The 17,815-nt window shown below is 48.2% G+C and overlaps 1 protein-coding gene across 10 annotated transcripts; it reads right to left on the reverse strand.

The window, feature by feature from the left end:
* Window positions 1-2,319: 2,319 nt before the first annotated feature.
* Window positions 2,320-17,738, reverse strand: CCNI2 (cyclin I family member 2). Of its 10 annotated transcripts, XM_072873671.1 has the most exons (9): window positions 17,642-17,730; window positions 17,264-17,394; window positions 16,180-16,370; window positions 14,446-14,595; window positions 12,957-13,091; window positions 12,104-12,178; window positions 10,788-10,928; window positions 9,508-9,738; window positions 2,987-8,671 (listed from the first exon to the last, which is right to left on the reverse strand). In XM_072873671.1, exons 4-9 carry the CDS (start codon window positions 14,557-14,559, stop codon window positions 8,264-8,266), a joined length of 1,104 nt encoding a protein of 367 aa, XP_072729772.1. In that variant the 5' UTR covers window positions 14,560-14,595; window positions 16,180-16,370; window positions 17,264-17,394; window positions 17,642-17,730; the 3' UTR covers window positions 2,987-8,263. The 10 variants fall into 10 exon arrangements, 6 of the variants coding, with proteins under 6 accessions (XP_072729774.1, XP_072729772.1, XP_072729771.1 ...); XR_012044223.1 differs by lacking the exons at window positions 16,180-16,370; window positions 17,264-17,394; window positions 17,642-17,730 and adding exons at window positions 2,320-2,523; window positions 15,814-15,934 and having other exon boundaries at window positions 8,146-8,671; XR_012044221.1 differs by lacking the exons at window positions 16,180-16,370; window positions 17,264-17,394; window positions 17,642-17,730 and adding an exon at window positions 15,814-15,934 and having other exon boundaries at window positions 2,983-6,209; window positions 8,146-8,671.
* Between the last annotated feature and the right edge of the window lie 77 nt (window positions 17,739-17,815).

Consider the following 17,815-nt stretch of genomic DNA (forward strand, 5'->3'; position numbering starts at 1 on the left):
GGTGGGTTTCCTGTGTTATCTAGTGGGTCTCTGTTGAAATAACAATGTGTAACGATGGAAAGCTTACCAGTCACAGGATGTCTTATGACTACTGGGAACATTAAAAAATATAATTCGCTAATTAATTAACAATTAGCTAATCATACAGTATGCCGAAAAGCACCTCATCTGTAATCTGGGGAGAAATTCTAAGGTATTAATTCAAATGCCATCCCTGTTTGGGCAAAAGTTGCCTTTAAGCTTGTTGGCACTTCTCCTTTGTGGGATCTGGTGAGCGAGCGGGTAATTTACTACGAGCTTTGCTGTTGCAGCGATGCCCAAAGAGGTGATTTAAGGGTAGGATGAAAAGGGAGCCGAGATGGAGGGTGCTGCTTTCCAAAGCTGTATGCTTTTTCTGGAGAAGCACATCATACGCTTAGATCAAGGCCAAAAAAAAAGCACAGCTTTAGTTTGGGGCTCTCTTTTCAGAGAGTGCTGCTGCTGAAGCTTTACCTCGGTGTCTGTCCTGTGGGGCACTGCTACGTATGGAGTTATATTCAGTTAATGTAGGGTCTGTCTGGGTTTTATTTGGTATTGGACTGAGATCAGTGCTGCACTTAAGACAAAACCAACACGTGGAGTCTGGCTGATGCACAGTGCTTGCTGAAGCGGTGCTTCTGATGGGAGCTTTTTCTGCAGCCCCGGTTTCAAGAACAAAACCAAGGCGGTGACACTGGCTGCTTCTGAAATCTTTTTAGAAATGCGCAATGGACTGTGCTGTTGCTGCAGGAGTTGGCTTGTGTGAGAGACCTCTGCTTTTTGCATTTAATGCGCAGCTTGCTGAAAAGGCAGAGGGCAGTTCTGGTCATCTGATGTGCTCTTGTTTGCATCCCGCCTTCTTACGAGGCCAGGATGGTTACCCCCGCTGGGGTACCGTGCTGTGCGGACGTGGCACATCCGCCCGCAGAGAGCTGACCAGAAGCGGTGGCTGGAGCTGGTGTGATATTGCCCGTAGCGATCACCGACAAAGAGCACAGGAGAAAGCCCGAGCCTGCGCTGGGTTAGAGTTGTGTCGCTTGAGCCTGTTAAATTTTTTAAGGATACGCCTTAGTGGGGGCTTAGCAGTTGATACGAAGCGGTCTCTTTGAAATGTTTTATAACCTTTTCCATCCCAATACTTTTTAAAGCCAAATCTTCTAGGAGGCCAGAGAAGAGAAAGTGCATTCAGGTACATAAGAATTAATTGGGAAACTAAGGTGGCAGAGTAGCTGGTCCCTGTAAAGACGGGCCACCTGGGGGTTTAGGATGAGGTATATCACTGGCAAGTATTTTTCCACAGGAGCAATGTTGAGATCATTCATTAATATTTGTGCAAAGCTCCTAGAGATGCTTGCGAGAGAATGAGAAACGCGAAGCGTCGTTATAAAAGCAGTTCAGCAGCGAGGTGGGTACTGTCCACGTTTTGCAGTTCCAGAGCTCTGACCAAGGCCCTAGGACACGCTGATGCTCTCAGTTCAGGAGAGAACCCAAACCCAACCTCGTCTCCTTGTGCTAGGCTGCTCGACAGGGAGAACTGCGCAGCTGTGAGGGACGTAACCTGCGCGGCAAGGACAGAGCAAAGCCCCTGGCTCTGCCGGTGGGGAGAGCCGGCTCGGCTGCCTGTGCTGGCCGGTGGCACCTGCGGTCCTGGCCGGGCTGGAGACGGCTCCACACCTCTGCCCATGCCGTGTCTCCGTAGCACGTGACTTCTCAGATCTTCCCTGTCAGCAGTCTTTCCTCATTAAAATTTTAAACCAATCCTCTCATTACCAGTTCCAAACAAGATCTTGGCAGCCCGTGAGAGCTGCTCTGAGTTGCGATGGTTTAAATTCAAATGTCTCCTATGCACCCAGCCCCCCACGCTATCAGGCGGCATACGTTAGATTTGTGCTTTGACCTTTCATGCTGTCTTTAATTAATGTAAATAACTGAAACTTAAATACTGATTCTCTTTTGTTCTTTCTGTAGCTTTTTTAGTCTTCCCAGTGCGTGCTCCATAACATCAGGAAGACATGTTAATTAGAAGATTTATTAAGGCCAAAACATCTCATGCAGAAGAAATTAATTGGTGCTTTCACCTTTAAGCTTGCAATATATTGCACAGAAGAGATTATATAGCAAGGACTAAGATGCACCATCTCTTTTGATTGGGAAAAGTTTGCTTGATCAGGTTTCTTGATAAAGTTGAAATCTAAGATACTTGCCAAAAGATAAGTTGCTAATTAAGGCTGCTGCATGGCTTGCACTAAAACCAAAACGCTGATCTCTGGGCGAGAGCCCGTACGCAGCACTTACCACTGACCGAACTTCCAGAGAGACGAGGGACAAAGCTGGGTTAGCGCGAGGCGAGATTTCAGCTTGCTGCTTGAGCTGCCGCTGTGATGGGGCTTCCGCGTGTCCTCTCCTCGGTCTGGCGTTGGGGTGTAACTGGAGCCTCCCACCGTCCCTAACCTTGCGGCTGGATTCTCACGTTTCTTAGCAATAACTCTTCCGTGTAGCTCTCTTCTGTAGATTTAACGGGTTTTATAACCAAAATCCCCCAACCTTCATTTGTTTAGTTCTCCTAGGGCTGCACACGCGTGCCTCACAACTTAACCCCTTCCCCGGAGCTCCCTGCCCACCTCCCCGCTCGCTGCTTCAGGGACAGGCAATCCAGTCTGGCCAGTCTGGACTCCGGCACTTCCTACTGGGATGCGGTGGGTGAGAATGGAACCATTTTAAGGGACAGCTAAATGTTATGTGTTAACGGAGGGGAAACGGTTTAAAGCTGGAGACGCAGCGTTCCTGGTTGGGAGTTCTGTGTTTTTAACAGACTGAGTTCCCCTTACGCAAATACTTGTTTAAAGAAAAAGGAAAAGAAAAAGTGTGGTCTGTGCCCTGGTCTAACTTCACACAGGAGCAGGGAGAGGCCCCAGTTGATCTTTGTTTTAAAACCTTGTAAATGAATCTCAGGAATGACCTGCTTGTACCAAAGTTGGGTTTAATAAAAACAAAACTGACTTGTTTAACAAACATCTGTTAAAACCACCTTTTGTACACTAGTTACGGTCACTGGAACAACAGAGTGCTGTGCCCAAATTCACAACCCTCACTATTATTCCGGTTGCTCTCTGTTAACCCCCTCGCCCTGTACATCTGTGTTCAAAGTGTGATGTCCCCTGCGCACCCCCATAGCTCCGGGGCGGCTGCTGCCAGCAGCCTCCCTCCCCTTCTCCCAGCTGCTGCTTGCCCCGGTGCCATGGGGCTGGGGGTGCAGGACTGGCACAAAACCAGTCCTTGGTAGGAGGTGTGAAGGACGCTCGCACCCCGTACCCCGACCTTGTGCTGGGTGGTGTGACCAGAGCGGGACAAGGTCTGGCTGTGAACAGCGGGGTGTGGGACAGGAGCCCCCTGAGGCTCCGTGCTGAGCAGGCTGGGTCTCCATCACCGCCCAAGAGTTTGTTGAGACGGAGAGGATGGTGTAGGGGCACCGACTGCCGCAGGCACTGAGCTCCTGTCCCCGGGGTATGTTGTTTGTGACAGTCGCTGAAACCTCTGGATGCCCTTGGCATAAATTAGAACTTGGAAGTAAATCTCGGCGAGTCACAGGTATGTGGCCTGAAAATAACCAAGCTGGGCACACGGGGAAGTTCTGGAGACTCCTGCTGCTTGCAGGCAGTAGGGACTAAACCCCGTGACAAGCGTGTTCATCCCACATTGCTCATCCCTGCCTGTCCCTGCTGCCGCAGCGGGCAGGGGCGAGGCACCGCGTGCTTCAGTGGAAGCGGGACCAGGTGAGAAGCAGCCAGGGTCCGACCAGGCTGTGCCGTGGGTCCAGAGCTGGAAGTCCGCTCAGGATGGCTCGCTCTGTCTTCATGTCTGTCGTGCCCTGCACCAAAGAGGAGGAAAGCTGAAGCAGAGCGTGGCCCTCAGGCTGAGCTGAGCAATGAAATGCCCTTTGCTGCTGCTTTGGCTGTTTTAAACTTGCCTGTGTTCTCCTTTGAGGCAAACCAGTCTAATTCCTTTGGCAAAGCTTTAATCCAGTTTGGAGCTATTGTCGAGTTAGATTCGCATCTGGATAGGTGAATTGGGAATGAAAGCGCTTTTTTTTCCAAATTTCTCAGAAGATTTAAGTTCTGTTTGCCATGACGGTAGTTTGGTCACCAGTGGGATTCAGGTTGCGTGCATTGCTGAGGAAGAACGAGGGGGAGCTGCTGAGACCTGCCAGGAGTTAATGCATCACTCGATCTAAGTGTACTTTCCTGCATTCTTAAAGAATCGAACTGTAAGTACTGTTCAAATTGAATTTAAAATAGTAAAGCCAATTAGAAAAACAAAAACAAAAAAAACAACCACAGAGGCAACCCCACAAGTGAGCTATAACGGCAGCCCAAAAGAATAAACACATAAAAGGCTTTATACATGTCGGAAAGCACTTGGTATCGGTAACGTCCTGCTGGGTGCTCTGAAAGATTTTTCTGTGATCCCGGTGCTGGTTGCTGTGAGTCGCTTCTGTGCATTTCTTTGACGTATCAGCAAATTTTGTCAGAAACCTGTAATATGGTCAAACAATCATTGTATTACTTTTCCGTCTGGTGTTTTCTTCTATCTTGATCTAATTTTCTGACCACAGAAGTTTCTTTATTTGTGCAACTGCATAAATGAACTCTTCTTCCTCTAGGTCATCACACGCCCACCGTAAGTAGCGATACCGAGTGAGGTTTGTTATCTGAAAGACTCTGGTGAATGCTGGTCCGCAGTGAGGGACACCCTTACACGGAACGGTTCCTGGGTGACTTGCTCTGGCTGTGACACGCTTCCTTCTGGGGGTGGATTGTGAATGGGAGATGTGGGGGTGGCTGGGGGTGGCTCTGAATTGCTTCGCTGTTTCTGTAGGTATTTAATGCTTGGTTTATGTTTCGGTTCTGATTCAGAATCTGAGCATCCTTGTGCAGCAGCGGTGTCTGCCAGGAAAATTCTTGAAGGACAAAACAATTCCCTGGATACTTACTGTAAGGGATTCCAGATGTAATTGCAGCTTTGCGTACAAGGTGCTGTTGGCTTCAGGCATCTGGAAATCTGGCCTGAAGTAAGGCAGCAGCAAAAGGAGCGTGGGTTTGAGGTGTGTGCCTCACCTGGCGGAGGCTCCTGCAGGGGAAGGGATCCTGCCACTGCTGAGGGAAATCCCCCCTCGCTTCTCTGCCGAGGGCCAGAGCCAGGACAGGGAGCTGTGCCGTGCTCCTGCCCAGAGAGAGGGAGAAAGCAGCCTTCCTTACCAGGCCAAGAGGAGGCACCGTAAGAGCTCCCTGAAAATACTCTGTTTTACAGGGACCAAATATTCCCCAAAATAGCAATCCTCACAAAACTAGCCCTAAACACATCCAATCTGTGCCAGCGCTCGCTGTGCTGGCTGAACCTGGCACGTTCTCGCCCGTAACTGGTGTGTAGCAGTGTGTACAGGATCCACAGCGCTGAGCTTAGCTGCAGGTAGGATAAACCTGTGTCTGTAGCGTGCATGCCACGCACAATCCCAGCAGGCAGGCACAGAAATGAGAGAGTCGTCATCTGTGAAACTCGGCTGGGCAAAATGATTACTGCTGTCAGCTGGATGTGCGGTGTGTTGGTCGTGTTACTCGTTACTTGTACAGCCAGTAAGGGGAAAGATATTAACAGCCTCAGACTCCATTCTGCCAGTAAGAAGGGAATTTGTGCAGCTCTCAGTATCAAAAAAGGCTCTTTCCGTAGCAAGGATGATCCCGTTGCAACAGCAGCTTCTTCCTGGAGTTTGCAGTTTGTTCTTTAGGGCAGGAAGCTCCGTTCTTAACGATGACGGGAACGCAAAGGTAAGCGGCACTTTTAACCTGCTGAGGCCAAGCCAGGAGTGTTACAGTTCCTTGATGGTAACTTCAGCGCTGGAGTAGGTGTGCGGAAGGGACCTGTGCTGCCAGAGAAGTGGCGTATCCTGGGAGAGCAGGCAGGCTCCAGATTTACTGTTCCCATCCCAGCACGGCATCTTGCACACTGACTGGGAACACAGGACCCTGGTGGGCCTTTCAGCAGTGACTTCATCTTTTAGAATTAACTCCCTGTTATTGTCTACTTTTGAACGTTGATCATATAGATCTGCGGAGGTTTTGAAAAGCAGTTTGCTCGTGGGTTTTAATGTGTCTCATCCAGCTTACAGGCAAGAAAGTATGCACGTAGGCGCAAAGCTGGGGAAAAAAACATGAGGTATGGTGGTTGTGGTATAAAGTTACAGCCTGTTCGTTGCTGCGTGTAGAATTTTTCTGCTAGCATTTCCACTGGTTATGCAGCTGGTGAAGATGCTTGAGATAGGGGAGAGGGATAGGAGGAAAGCGGAACTGGACACCCCGCCCCCGGCTTCCTGCAAGGACCAGTGTGGGCATTGGCTTTTGGCTGGACTCTTCAAGGAGCACACCGAGAACGCACAGACCGAGCTTGTATTTTATTTAATGAAAACTACGAAAGACAACTTGCCTCCTTCAAAAAGTCAGGCAGTCAAGTCACAGCTTGTGATAGAAAAGGAAGGTGCTGTGCTGGGGGGGGAGGGAAGAGCCCTACCACAAAATTAAAACCTTCCCTGTGGTACGTAGGCAGCATGAATAAAGAACGTATCCCACGCGTGCCACTGCCTGGCCCCCGCCTGCATGGGTACCTCGTAAACCTCGTCTGGGCTAAAACCAGGTGCTGAGTCCTGCTCCTGCGGCATCCCCTGGCCAGGGCAGAGGCTCCCCCTGAGCACAGCGTTCACAGTTTGCAGTAGCTTTGACTTGCCCCATGGGACCTCCTTCGGTTTCACCGCTGGTTCAAGTCACATCTGCTCACATGTGTCATTTGCGCTAAGTCTCTGATACTAAATGTTTCTTTCTGGAACACTTAGGCACCGCTTTCTTTGCGGTTTAAAAAGAAAAGCATGGCTTTCTCCCTGCACACAAAGCTCACTCTGTTCTCAGTGCTAGTTCTGGCGCTTTAGAAAGCGTTATCTGTTAGCAGAGCTGCTCAGAACATCAGTCCTGCACAGTTCAACGCTCAGGAATTCCTCTCCTACAAGGTAAGATGATGAGCAAGGGAACGAAGGCCAGAAATTTTCTTCCTGCACTGCTGAGTGCTGCTGTTACGCAGCATGAGGGTCTCCTTGCTCCTGGCTCATCCCTGTCCCCTATTTATTTATCCTGTGTCATTACGTGAGACACCTGCTCAGCATTTAGCCTGTGCCGGTCCCTATGAAACCCTTTCCTGCGACAGGACTTGCAGGTGTGGTGGTGTTATTCATCCAGTACTGTCTGGACTATGCCTTCAAACTAGGATAACAATCACCTGAAAATGCTGGTCCTATTGTTTAAAACAAAAAGAACTAAGAAACCACTTATTTTAAAAGAATGTGTAAGGCTGGTTTTTAAAAGTGCAATAGAAGTTTAAACTGACCTTTGTAGTTTGTAAAACTGCTTTGCTATGGAGATTAGCAGTTAATTAAAAACTAATGTGGTGGTGGTGGTGGTGGGGAATTAATTAAAAGCATTTTGTATTGTCCAGTCTGGTGAGACAGACTAAATTAAAAACCCCCTGAACGGCACGTGCTGGTTGGTGAGGGGCCAAGGCAACAGTGAGTGCGGACAAGGTGCCATTTCCCCCAGCTCGCAGAAACTGGGCTTGGGTCTTTAATGGCTTAACCAGGAAGGAGCACAGACCTCAGATCCCTGGATTCCAGGGTAAGGCCTTCAGAAAAACGAGAAGGTTTGGCTCTCAGTCTTCTCACTACTAAATCAAAACCTTGGTTCCACCTGAGGACGACTCTTACAGAGCTAGCAGTGGGAGCTCCCCCTTCCTCAGAAGCAGCTCCTGTTCACTCTCTCATGGGGCAAGTCAGATTAGCTTTTGTAAGAGAACAGTGGAGTGAGCTGGATGAAAGGCTCGATCTGTCACACTTCATCACCACTATTTTAAAAATAAACTCTGAGATATTTGGTTCTCTCTGGTGCAGTTCGTAGCCTTCTGCCAACTTGATCCCTGAGTTATAGGATTGCAACCAAGTCTCTCCTCTCCCCTGCTTTCTGTATTTACGTGATATTAAAAATGGAGGGGGTAGCACACACTTCTTAGGAAGAACATAAAAAATAAAGATCATACCAATTTGTCATTATCCTCTGAAAAACACAGCAGCACTTTTGCTCTGTTGTGTCGGCTCTTCTGTTCGCTGGGACCTACTGGTTTCTGCAGTTGCTGCTGCCAAGGCAGTAATTCTCCGCTAGTCCCTTTCAGGCGGCTGTAAGGGAGGACATGGGGAGCTGCATTCTCCAGGCCTCAGTGGAGGGCACGAGCCACCCGTGTTCACCCTCCTGCCACTCACTCCCCCATCCTCACTGTACAGGTGTCTGAATCCATCGTAGTATTCATCAGTCTCCATGGTGTCATCAGGAATTTGGGCTGTAGTAGGCCTGAAAGGTGCCAAAACTGGCTGGCTTACGGCGACCCTCAACCTCACTTGATGGGAATTCTTCAGTCCAGCAGGGTCGTGGGAGGGTAGCCTTGCCTCGGGATGGCTCTGCATGGCTTGACTGATGGGATAGACAATATAAACAGCATTGGATGGCTGCAAGCGCCTTAGCTCTTGATCCACAAGCTCTTTGCAGTGGATGAATTCAGCGCTGTTAACCTGTAAGGAAAGATGCAGATTTTTTGTAAGTTTACAATTAATTATTCTCTCTTCTGGCCACTGCTCCTGTAACTCTGTAATTAGGGGGAGGGCAGGGACAGGTTGTATGGGATGCCTCAACAGATGCATAGCAGCAATATGCATGGTGGCCCTGCTGCAAAACACTTACGCAGGAGCTCCTGAACTACTACACAAAAGGTGGGCAAGCGCTCCCTCTTTTTAGGAGGCGACAAGAGTCAGGAGGGGCAGCAGGAGGCTAGGTTATTTCAGACAAATTCAAGACCACAAACTGGGTCGATGGTAAGCTGACAGCCTGGGTCTTTAGCCTTCTAGGTATACTCTCTTAAAAGGCATGTGTCTTATGAAACTGGAGAAAAGCTTTTAAAAAAACCAAACAACAGAGCTTGCCTTTAACGTGTATCATTAGAAGCCAAATTGATTATATTTTAAAAGCGATGTAACTCTAGTTAGAAGTTCTCACAGTCTTCAGTGGGAGGCTGGGGACACAGTGGGCAGGTTTTTAGGTGCTCTCAGACACTCCCATTGTGGGAAAATATCTCCTTGCTCAGCAGGGAGGGAGCTATCGGTGGCCAAGCAATTTGGAAACCTCCCTTCCCTGCCGAAGGGAAAGGCCTCTCCCCAGTCCCAGCCCTTAAGTGCAGTTTTATTCCCTCTCTAGTTAGCACTAGTGAGGTCTGCAGCAAAGGCAGAACATGGATACACGCTTTTCAGTCAGCTGCTAAAGTGCCCTGTTGGTTGCAAATACACGTGCGCTTTATTAATGTATCGGTGTCCTGGCCTCAAGATTTGTGACCAAAGGCCATTTTGATTCCTACCTGTGCTTTTTTTAGCAGATCAGTAATAACAGGAAACCAATCAGGAGTCAGCCTCTCCAGCTCTAAGGTGATGATCACCAAAGCCAATGTGGAGCCCTTAAACTGCAATAGCTGGTGGCACGCCATACAGTGCTGTAGCTGTTTGGTCAAGAATGCAACATGGCGGGAAGGATTCATCTGAGGCAGCCCATGTAGTAGATGGGGCCAGTTGGACATCACCATGGCATGGAACTGGAGAGAAGATAAAGTATATATATATACATATATATATATTAAAAAAAACAAAAAAGCAGAGGTCAGTGAACTTTGTATGTTTTCGTATGTTATCAACCAGAAGTACAGACTAATTTCATCTCATATCAGGAAACCTAAAGGGTTCCCCCCCCCCCCCCCTTCTTTTTGTGTTTTGTGTTTGTACTTGCCAACCATTGAACTGGTTTTTTTGAGCTTATAATGACTTTACGAGGTCTGTGTTTCCTAACAATTTCTGAAGTTTCTACGTTATCCAGATTGCTATCCAGGAGATTCAATTCAGGCCAGCAGATACGAATAGAGAAAAGCCAATAATAATGACTGCACTCTGAATTTACTGAGGAAACAAGCACCTAAGAAAGGCAGTTTTCACAATCAGCAGCCTAAGATGGCTTAATATTTGCACATAACCTTAAAAAAGGGATCCAGGATGTGTTTGTATTACATGATTTTTGCCTTACTAGCACATGATCGTTTCTTGAAGACAAAGTTTAATTGTTTCTATCAAATGTTTAGTAACTGCAATGTGAACTAAGTGCCAGATTGGGGTAGTCTCATCGCCTAAAACAGGGGTGAATAATTAGTGGGATGGAAAGGAAAATGGTTTAAGAAAAAACCTGTGTGTGAAATGTAGCAAAACTCTGACAGCTTTCTATGTACAGTATTAATAGAATGGAAATAGTTAGAAATATTTTTGCAGTGTGTATTTAAAAAAATAAAAATGGCGTATAGTTGTGCATTATGAGAATCTTTTTAACGTCCATTTTAGTTGTCCTTTAAAGATGGGAGTAAATTTTTTGAGCAAAATGAAAGGTTTTAAATAGTAGAAAATTTTAAAAATGAATAAATTAAAAAAATAACTGTAACATTCTTCAAAAGACTTGCAGATAGCTAAGATCAGGTAGTTTGCAAAGCATCTTGGGAAGGATGTGTGGGTGTGTGTATGTGTGCGCATCTGTGTTTTCTAGTCTTATTTGATAAGGAACTGTTTCTTTAAAGAAGATAAATTTGCAAAACTTAGTGCTTACAATGTTTAAGAAATCCATTGGTGTTGCTGTGTAAAGATCCCAGTGAAGCTTATCTAGTATAATTCTTTCCATTCTCAAGATCTCAGCTGGAGAGCGTTTACAACCACTCTGCACTGCGAGCATCTTCACCGATGGTATTACCTGTAAAAGAAAAAAAAAAAATTAAAAAAAATAAAAATAATAAAGAAGCCAACGTCCTACATAGTGCTGTGTGTGTTTCTCTGTATTGCAAAGGGATCTGACAAGTTTATACGCATCCCAAAGTGCTACACAGAATGCTCGTTCAGGAGACCACTTTCCTAGCTAACTCCCATCCTAAATGAAGCCGGGCCCATGCTCGCCACGAACCCACAGCGAGAACGATGCCGTTCGCCTCCCGGGTCACTGTGAGCCTCCTTAACGCTGCATCGGTGATGCATGGTCCCTGCTACCAGTCTCATTAGTTTTGCTCCTCTGACAAGGAGGAGGCTTCCTGTTCTACAGGGCCTTCTGTGGTTGTCTTATTTCCTGTGGTCATTGACTCAGCTTCTCCTTTTTAGCTGAGAGGAAAAGAATAACCTCAGTGTGACACATCCTAAGAAAGGCTATGAAGAGCATTTCACTACAGCAGAAGTTGTTTGAAGAGACATGCACCTCTGACTCCAACTCTTGGGTTTCCTGTTCCTTTTCAAAACAGAATGAAGGAAAGAGGAGAAATGCAATCTGAAATGCTTTTGGTCATGTTTGTAAATGTCTGAAGAAGTCTATCAGTGCACTTCTGCCATGAGAGATTATCCTGTGTAATCTCACACTTACATGGGTAGTTGCTGATTTTACATGCTCACCTTGAGGTGCAGACCTGAGTCTTTCCTCACCAGGTTCAGAAACCAGTTTCGACTCCAAGTAAACTCATCTATTTTAAGCTTCCTCTGAAGAACCTCTGCTTTGTCTCACCTACCTTACCCTCCCAGAACCTCTAACAAGGAATTACAGCACTCCGATGTTGCGTGCACAGAACTGTGCATGTGCATCTTGACTGTTCCCCCCCAGACTAAGCTTTACTGCGAGCTGTGGATTCTGAAGAGAGGAGAGAGGCTTATGGGCAGGAGGAGGGAAATACATCCGTTAGATAAGCAAACACAAGTCCTTCATCCATAAACATCACAATTCTTCCAAGCAACGATGAAAGGGACTGAAAATGTTACTGCCACCCCTTAAGGACTACTTAGGGTAAACAAGTTAACACATCCTCATTATGCCCAAGTTGTTGAAAGACCTGGAAACACAACTTGAACACAAAAGATGAGATTAATGGGTTTAAAATTAAACATACAGACCTCATCTTCTTCACTGGTTTTTGCTGCAAGGACAAGGCAGGAAATTGCTATGCACTGAAGATATTTTAATTGGGCCTGAAGGGAGAAGAAGAAGAAAATACTGAGTAAAGAAGATAACAGTCTTGGGGGAAAGAACTGTCATTCTATGACAGATGCACAAGTTTCAAACTTTCATTTAAGTTACAGTTGCTTCTGAACTAGTTTAGCTGCGGAAAGATTCATTTGAAGCTGGAAACAGAGCAAGGAAATCCAAAGTGAAACAAAATAAATCCTCTTCTTGGTGCAATTTTTATTCATGTATCCCACAATTTTTAGACTATGCAATGCCACGGTATTTACAATGCAATGTGATTGCTCTTCTCAGCTGAGATATTAATTAATATGCTTTTGCCAAATGCCAGTATCGATCTAAATAGAATCGAGAGCTGCAAGGCTCAGTTCAACTCATAACTTTGCTGTTGCTTCAATAGCAGAAAAAGTTGGCCCCACAGCTTCGTTAAAGGTGGTGGTTTCAAAACTCAAATATTAAAAGTGATAATGCAAATGTTTTCTGTTTAGCTGAGACAACCAGATGAGAATGAGTTCTTTGTACTTATCACAGCATTTGGACTACAATTCACACAAACACTTCTAGCAAGGACTGTAAATCAGTGGAACCTCATCAAACACTTGAGTTCATATATATATATATATATATATATATGCGCTTAAAAGCCTTCCCCAGCGAAGACCCTGCCTGCTCCCTAAATCTGCTGCCAAACATAGTACCTGCTTTGTGTATAAACTGATTACATACTCCTTACATCCCCAATCAGTAATCTAGCCAGGAAAAAACCTGACAGAGATTCTCTACCTTTACTGATGCCAATAACCGGTTAAGGATGCTGGTAGCTAAGGCAAAGGTTTCGGGGTAGAACTGGAACTGAGAGCTTATTTCTGCAATCCAGAGAACCACTTTCTTGTAACATGACAGAGAGATATCCGTGCCCTGAGGGGAAGAAAAAGTTAGAAGAAAAATACAGTTAGTGCTTTGATGATTTTGTTAACATATCTCCAAAGGAAGACTCAGATAATTCTAAGTGCTCTAATTAACATTTCAGATGTCTGGAGGCTTGAAATGAAGCAAGTTGTCAGCTGTGTCTACAGAGTGAGGGCAAGGGCAAATTTCGGAGCAGTTTAAAGCACTCATGCGTGTTGCCCACCCAGTCAGGCTCTAGCTGTGCTTACTGGTCCTGGATTGTACTGCGTACTCAATGGGGAAGCACCCAGCGCTCCCCTTGCACAGTGCGTATGAACCACCGAACTGAGCTCTTACAAACAAGGTGCTGAACGCGCTCGTTATTTCCCCCTCCTGAGAAAACTGAAGCCTCCGATGCAGCAAGTGCTTCATTCAGACAGTCTCGACGGGGAGAGAGAAACTGGAGTCAGGAGCAGGTTTTGATTTACTCTGCAAGATTTCTTTTTTAACAGCCCTTGAATTTGCTTAGCGTTGGGACCACAGAAGCCAGGTTTATGACTCCCCCAAGGCACAAGGCAAAATGTACTCAGGTTTTTTCTTTCTTGTATCTTATTTGAAGATGCATTCAGGCGGGAGTAAAGACTTTACTCTGGCTGCCATTACAACGCCACACACGACCCATGGCACTATTTGAACATTACTGTAGGAGAACTGAAAGGGCCAAGCAGCTAGACAGAACAGACAACACTTACCACCAATTCATTTAATATTACTCATCACATTATCCATTTCACTACTTTGCTTTATTTGGTAGTAAAAATACTTGGTAAAAACCAGCATTTCTACACTATTGCAAAGAAGAGACAAGGCTGGCAGGGCACTTTTGTGCATTCTTCCATGGATCCGATGCACTGTACGGAAGCAGCTGAGCGTAACTGTTTCCACTGTACACAGAGGGCCATTAAGTGTTAGCTTCCTAAGGCAGCAGACTGACTCGCTTTAGCAGCCGGCAATGGGGCTGGGTTTCTGTCAGGCCTCAGTGAATTCCCTTTTCTTCCATCTGAATAGATAGGACTCAAAGATGGTGTCGAGCACAATTAACTCTAACGTGACATATTTATGGCTTTACCATCGATTGTCTGCTCTTACCTGCTCCACCAGATTTCCCAAAACTACTTGAGTCAAAACAAAATGCAAAGCACCTGGTTTACATGGGGCATTATTAAGATGTAAGATGGGACAAATACAGACCCTCCTCCCCCTCCATCCCTTAAGCTTAGTGCATGCAGGATGACTTTTGCATTCAGGTGGATTAGATGGCAGGACCAGCGCTGCATCTCTGCAGACTCCCTTAGGCACTTCCAAAGAGGACAACGGAAAATACCTTCAGGGTGAGATTCTGGAACACTGGCACTTTCCAAATCCTAGCCTCTCTGGCTAAGGCATTTTCCAGGAAGAAGGCAAGTCTCGAGCTCTCTGGAGGTCCAGGACACTTCATGGCAAGTCTTTGAGCCAGTTTCCCTGATGGAAGCCCCTGTCAAAACCAAGAAAAGGATTATAAAGCAGCATCCCAGCTCCTTGTACTAAGTATGATTTCCTCTCGTGATGCCTTTCCAACGCGGAGAAGTAAGTCGGGAGCAGCCATACGACTTGTTTGTTTGCAGACAGAGCAATCCTGTCATGCATTTTCCTGGGAGAAGCTCATGATGAAAGAAAGCATGTCAGATGGCTAAACAAGAGTGTGGTTGAGCTTTTTTCCTCCCGGGCTGTGTAAAAGCTTGCTCGAGTAACCTTGGGTGAGCAGTACATATTACTCTGTTTACCTTGTTTCACACATTCAGTTCTCCATTTGCAGAGCTATTAGGTTGCAACCCGTTATCACCTGATTTCAAGTTTCTGGCAAATAGAGGTCTATTGTTTCCGTACAAAAGCTCAAAGAAGACTGTTCTTAGGAGGTTTATTAATTCCCAGGTAACAGTTTTCCTTAAAGCAGTCTAATCTTTCTCTGTGCTGCTGAAGATATGCAACAGCAAGACTTTGGAAATTCCACTCTCCAGACTAAGCACGTATTTACATCAAAGAAACGTTTCTGTATAATATCACGTAAGAACCAAGCAGCGAGAACATCTCAGCCTGGAACTGAGTATTTCAATGCTTACACTTTGGTGTCTGTTTAACAGCGGAAAAAAGATGTTTCTAGATATAAAATTTCTGCTTTTCTTTGTAAAGAGTGGTAGATGTGGGCTTCCTCATCAGTGTTTTCTGGAAGCTCACACCATTATCACTACAGCTCCATTAAAAACCCCGAAGCGACATGAATCCTCTGGAAACTGTTCTACCTTTCTAAAGCTGAAACTCTGTGATGTGTGCGTTTCACCGGACACAGGAACCGCACATGACTTTGGCTTTTACTGCCACTGGCTGTCAGAGCACCCAAACCTGACTGCCCGGACCATTTCAGCAGCAGGAGAGCTGGAAAAGATTCATCTGTCCAGTCTGATGCACTGAAAAGTTTCTCTCTCTGTAGCTAGGGGGGAAAAGGAGTTAATTAAAAGCTCACCCTCCGGCTAGTTTGAACGCGACTGCCCCCGAGAACGACACCGAGCAGCTCCCGCACCACCAGCGCCCGGACTGCCCTTCCAGCCCCGCACAGCGACCGGGGGCAGCGGGGAGCCCCGTCCCGCCCCGCCCCGTCCCCGGGAGGCGACCCCGGCCCGCACCCCGCCAGAAAGCGCCGCGGCACCGTCCTTACCCGCCCGGCGGGGCCGCGCCGGGGGTGCTGGGCCGGGTCCGGCCGGGCATGGGGGCGGCGGGCGGGCGCTCGGTGCGGCCCCGGCAGCGGAGAGCGGCTCGGCCGGGCGCGACGGGAATGGGCCGCGCCGCCCGCTGGCATCCGCGGCTGCGCGCAGGGCCCGCCCCGGCCGGCCCGGGGAGGCTGGCGGGTGGCCGGGCCGGGGGGGGCGATGGCTGCGGAGGCCCAGCACGGCTCCGTGAGGTGTTTCGCTCCCCTTCCGTGCCCGCAGGCGCTGCCGAGCGCCTCAGCCAGTAACTGCTGTGTAATAAAGCCACCGCGGTCAAAAACACAACCGGCTGGTGGGCGAGAAAGTCCTTTTCTTACAAGCTTCGGTGGGTCTCTGAGCACAACCTCATGCCAGCATGCTTGTCCTGGGAAAGCGCGGCCTTGTCCTGCCGGCAGCTTGATCTCAGGGGGAATGGTTCCGCTGGATCACCAGATCACCGCTCTCCTGGTCCAAAGCGCTTGGCACTTCCCGGGTGAAGGTTGTCTTGGCCCGCCTGGGTCTGTCTCACCTGCACAGAGATCGTTGTCAGGCAAAGCCGTGCGTTCCCAAGATCGGGATGAAGTTCTGCCATGGTGAAAAACATGGTAACCTTCAGCATAGCCCCCAGATCCACCCCTACCCCCTTTCCTGGCATCGGTTATTGCCTTGGCAAATGTACTGCCCCTTCTCTTTGGCACGGCCCTGTCCAAAATAGCCTTTTGCTGCATCCACACCATCCCCAACACCTGACAGGAGCTGTTTTCCTTCCAGACACTGGGAAGGATCCTTTTTTGTGTGTTTCATGGAGCATATGCACCCCTGTCCCCTCCTAGGGCTGGGCCACTCTGCCAGCACCCGTGTTTCACCCCGTGTTTGCATCCAGCCAGGGTCTCTCCACCTCCCGCAACCACTCTCCTCAGCTTTCCCCTTGCCTCCTGGTTCCCTTTGTTTTTCTCTCTGTGGCGAACTGGTTCCAATATTTTATGTTAAGCCTTTTCTTGTTCCTCAGCTTTATCTGCCCACACATGACTCCCACACACTCTCACCAGCCCTTTGGGTTATAGATTTTTGGTGCTAAATTATTCTATTAGTCTACAAATCTTTGCATACAGTACAGCTCTGAGTAATACTATGGCGATGTATAAATAGCAAAGTGACTGTGTTTGCTGAACACCTTGTCCTTGAGCTTCCTGACTCACCTGGTGACGCTCGGCTCGGGGTGAGGGAACAGCCCTGTCCTGTCATTACCGGTGTGTTCCCGGCCCTGCGATACACCAGTGAGTTTGGTGGCTGAGATCAGAAACTCTTCTGGAAGCCCCAGATCAATCCTGTCCACATTCCTGCTCCCGCCTACAGCCCTCTGGCAAAAATATAGCGCAACTGACTTACAGCCCTCAGTTTGTTTCTGCGCTTGATGCTTACTGCTGGTTATTCCTGGCCTTACTCTGGGATCCCAGGCCTCGGTGTCCAGAGCAGAGGCAGCGTGAGGAGGAGTGGGACCGGAACAACGCTCTGCGACCTGCCAACAGAAGGATTTGGGCGTGCAGAAGTACCTGGGGGGGAGTGAGACACGGATCAGGAAAAGAAGGAGATGGATTTTCTGCTTGTGTGGAGAACTGGCTAGGGCTGCAGCTTTGTCAGCTCTGGAGCCCTGCTAGACCCACTGGGGCCCTGTCAGAGCCACTGGGGCCCTGTCAGAGCCCCGGAGCCCTGTCAGAGCCACTGGAGCCCTGTCAGTCCCCTCAGAGCCTCGCCAGGCCCAGAGCCCTGTCAGAACTCCCAGAGCCTTGTCAGCCCCACCGATGCCTGTCAGCCCTGGAGCCTCGTCACGCCTAAAACCGGAGGGCCCCCGGAGCCCTGTCGCGGAGCACCGGGGCCACCGGGCGAGGCCGCCCGCGCCCTCCCCGGGCGGGGCCATCGAGCCGCAGTGACACCAGAGCCGGCCCGGCCCGCCCCGCCCCGCGCCCCCCGCCG

The sequence above is a fragment of the Ciconia boyciana genome, chromosome 9 (assembly GCF_034638445.1).
Source record: "Ciconia boyciana chromosome 9, ASM3463844v1, whole genome shotgun sequence".
Taxonomy (NCBI): domain Eukaryota; kingdom Metazoa; phylum Chordata; class Aves; order Ciconiiformes; family Ciconiidae; genus Ciconia; species Ciconia boyciana.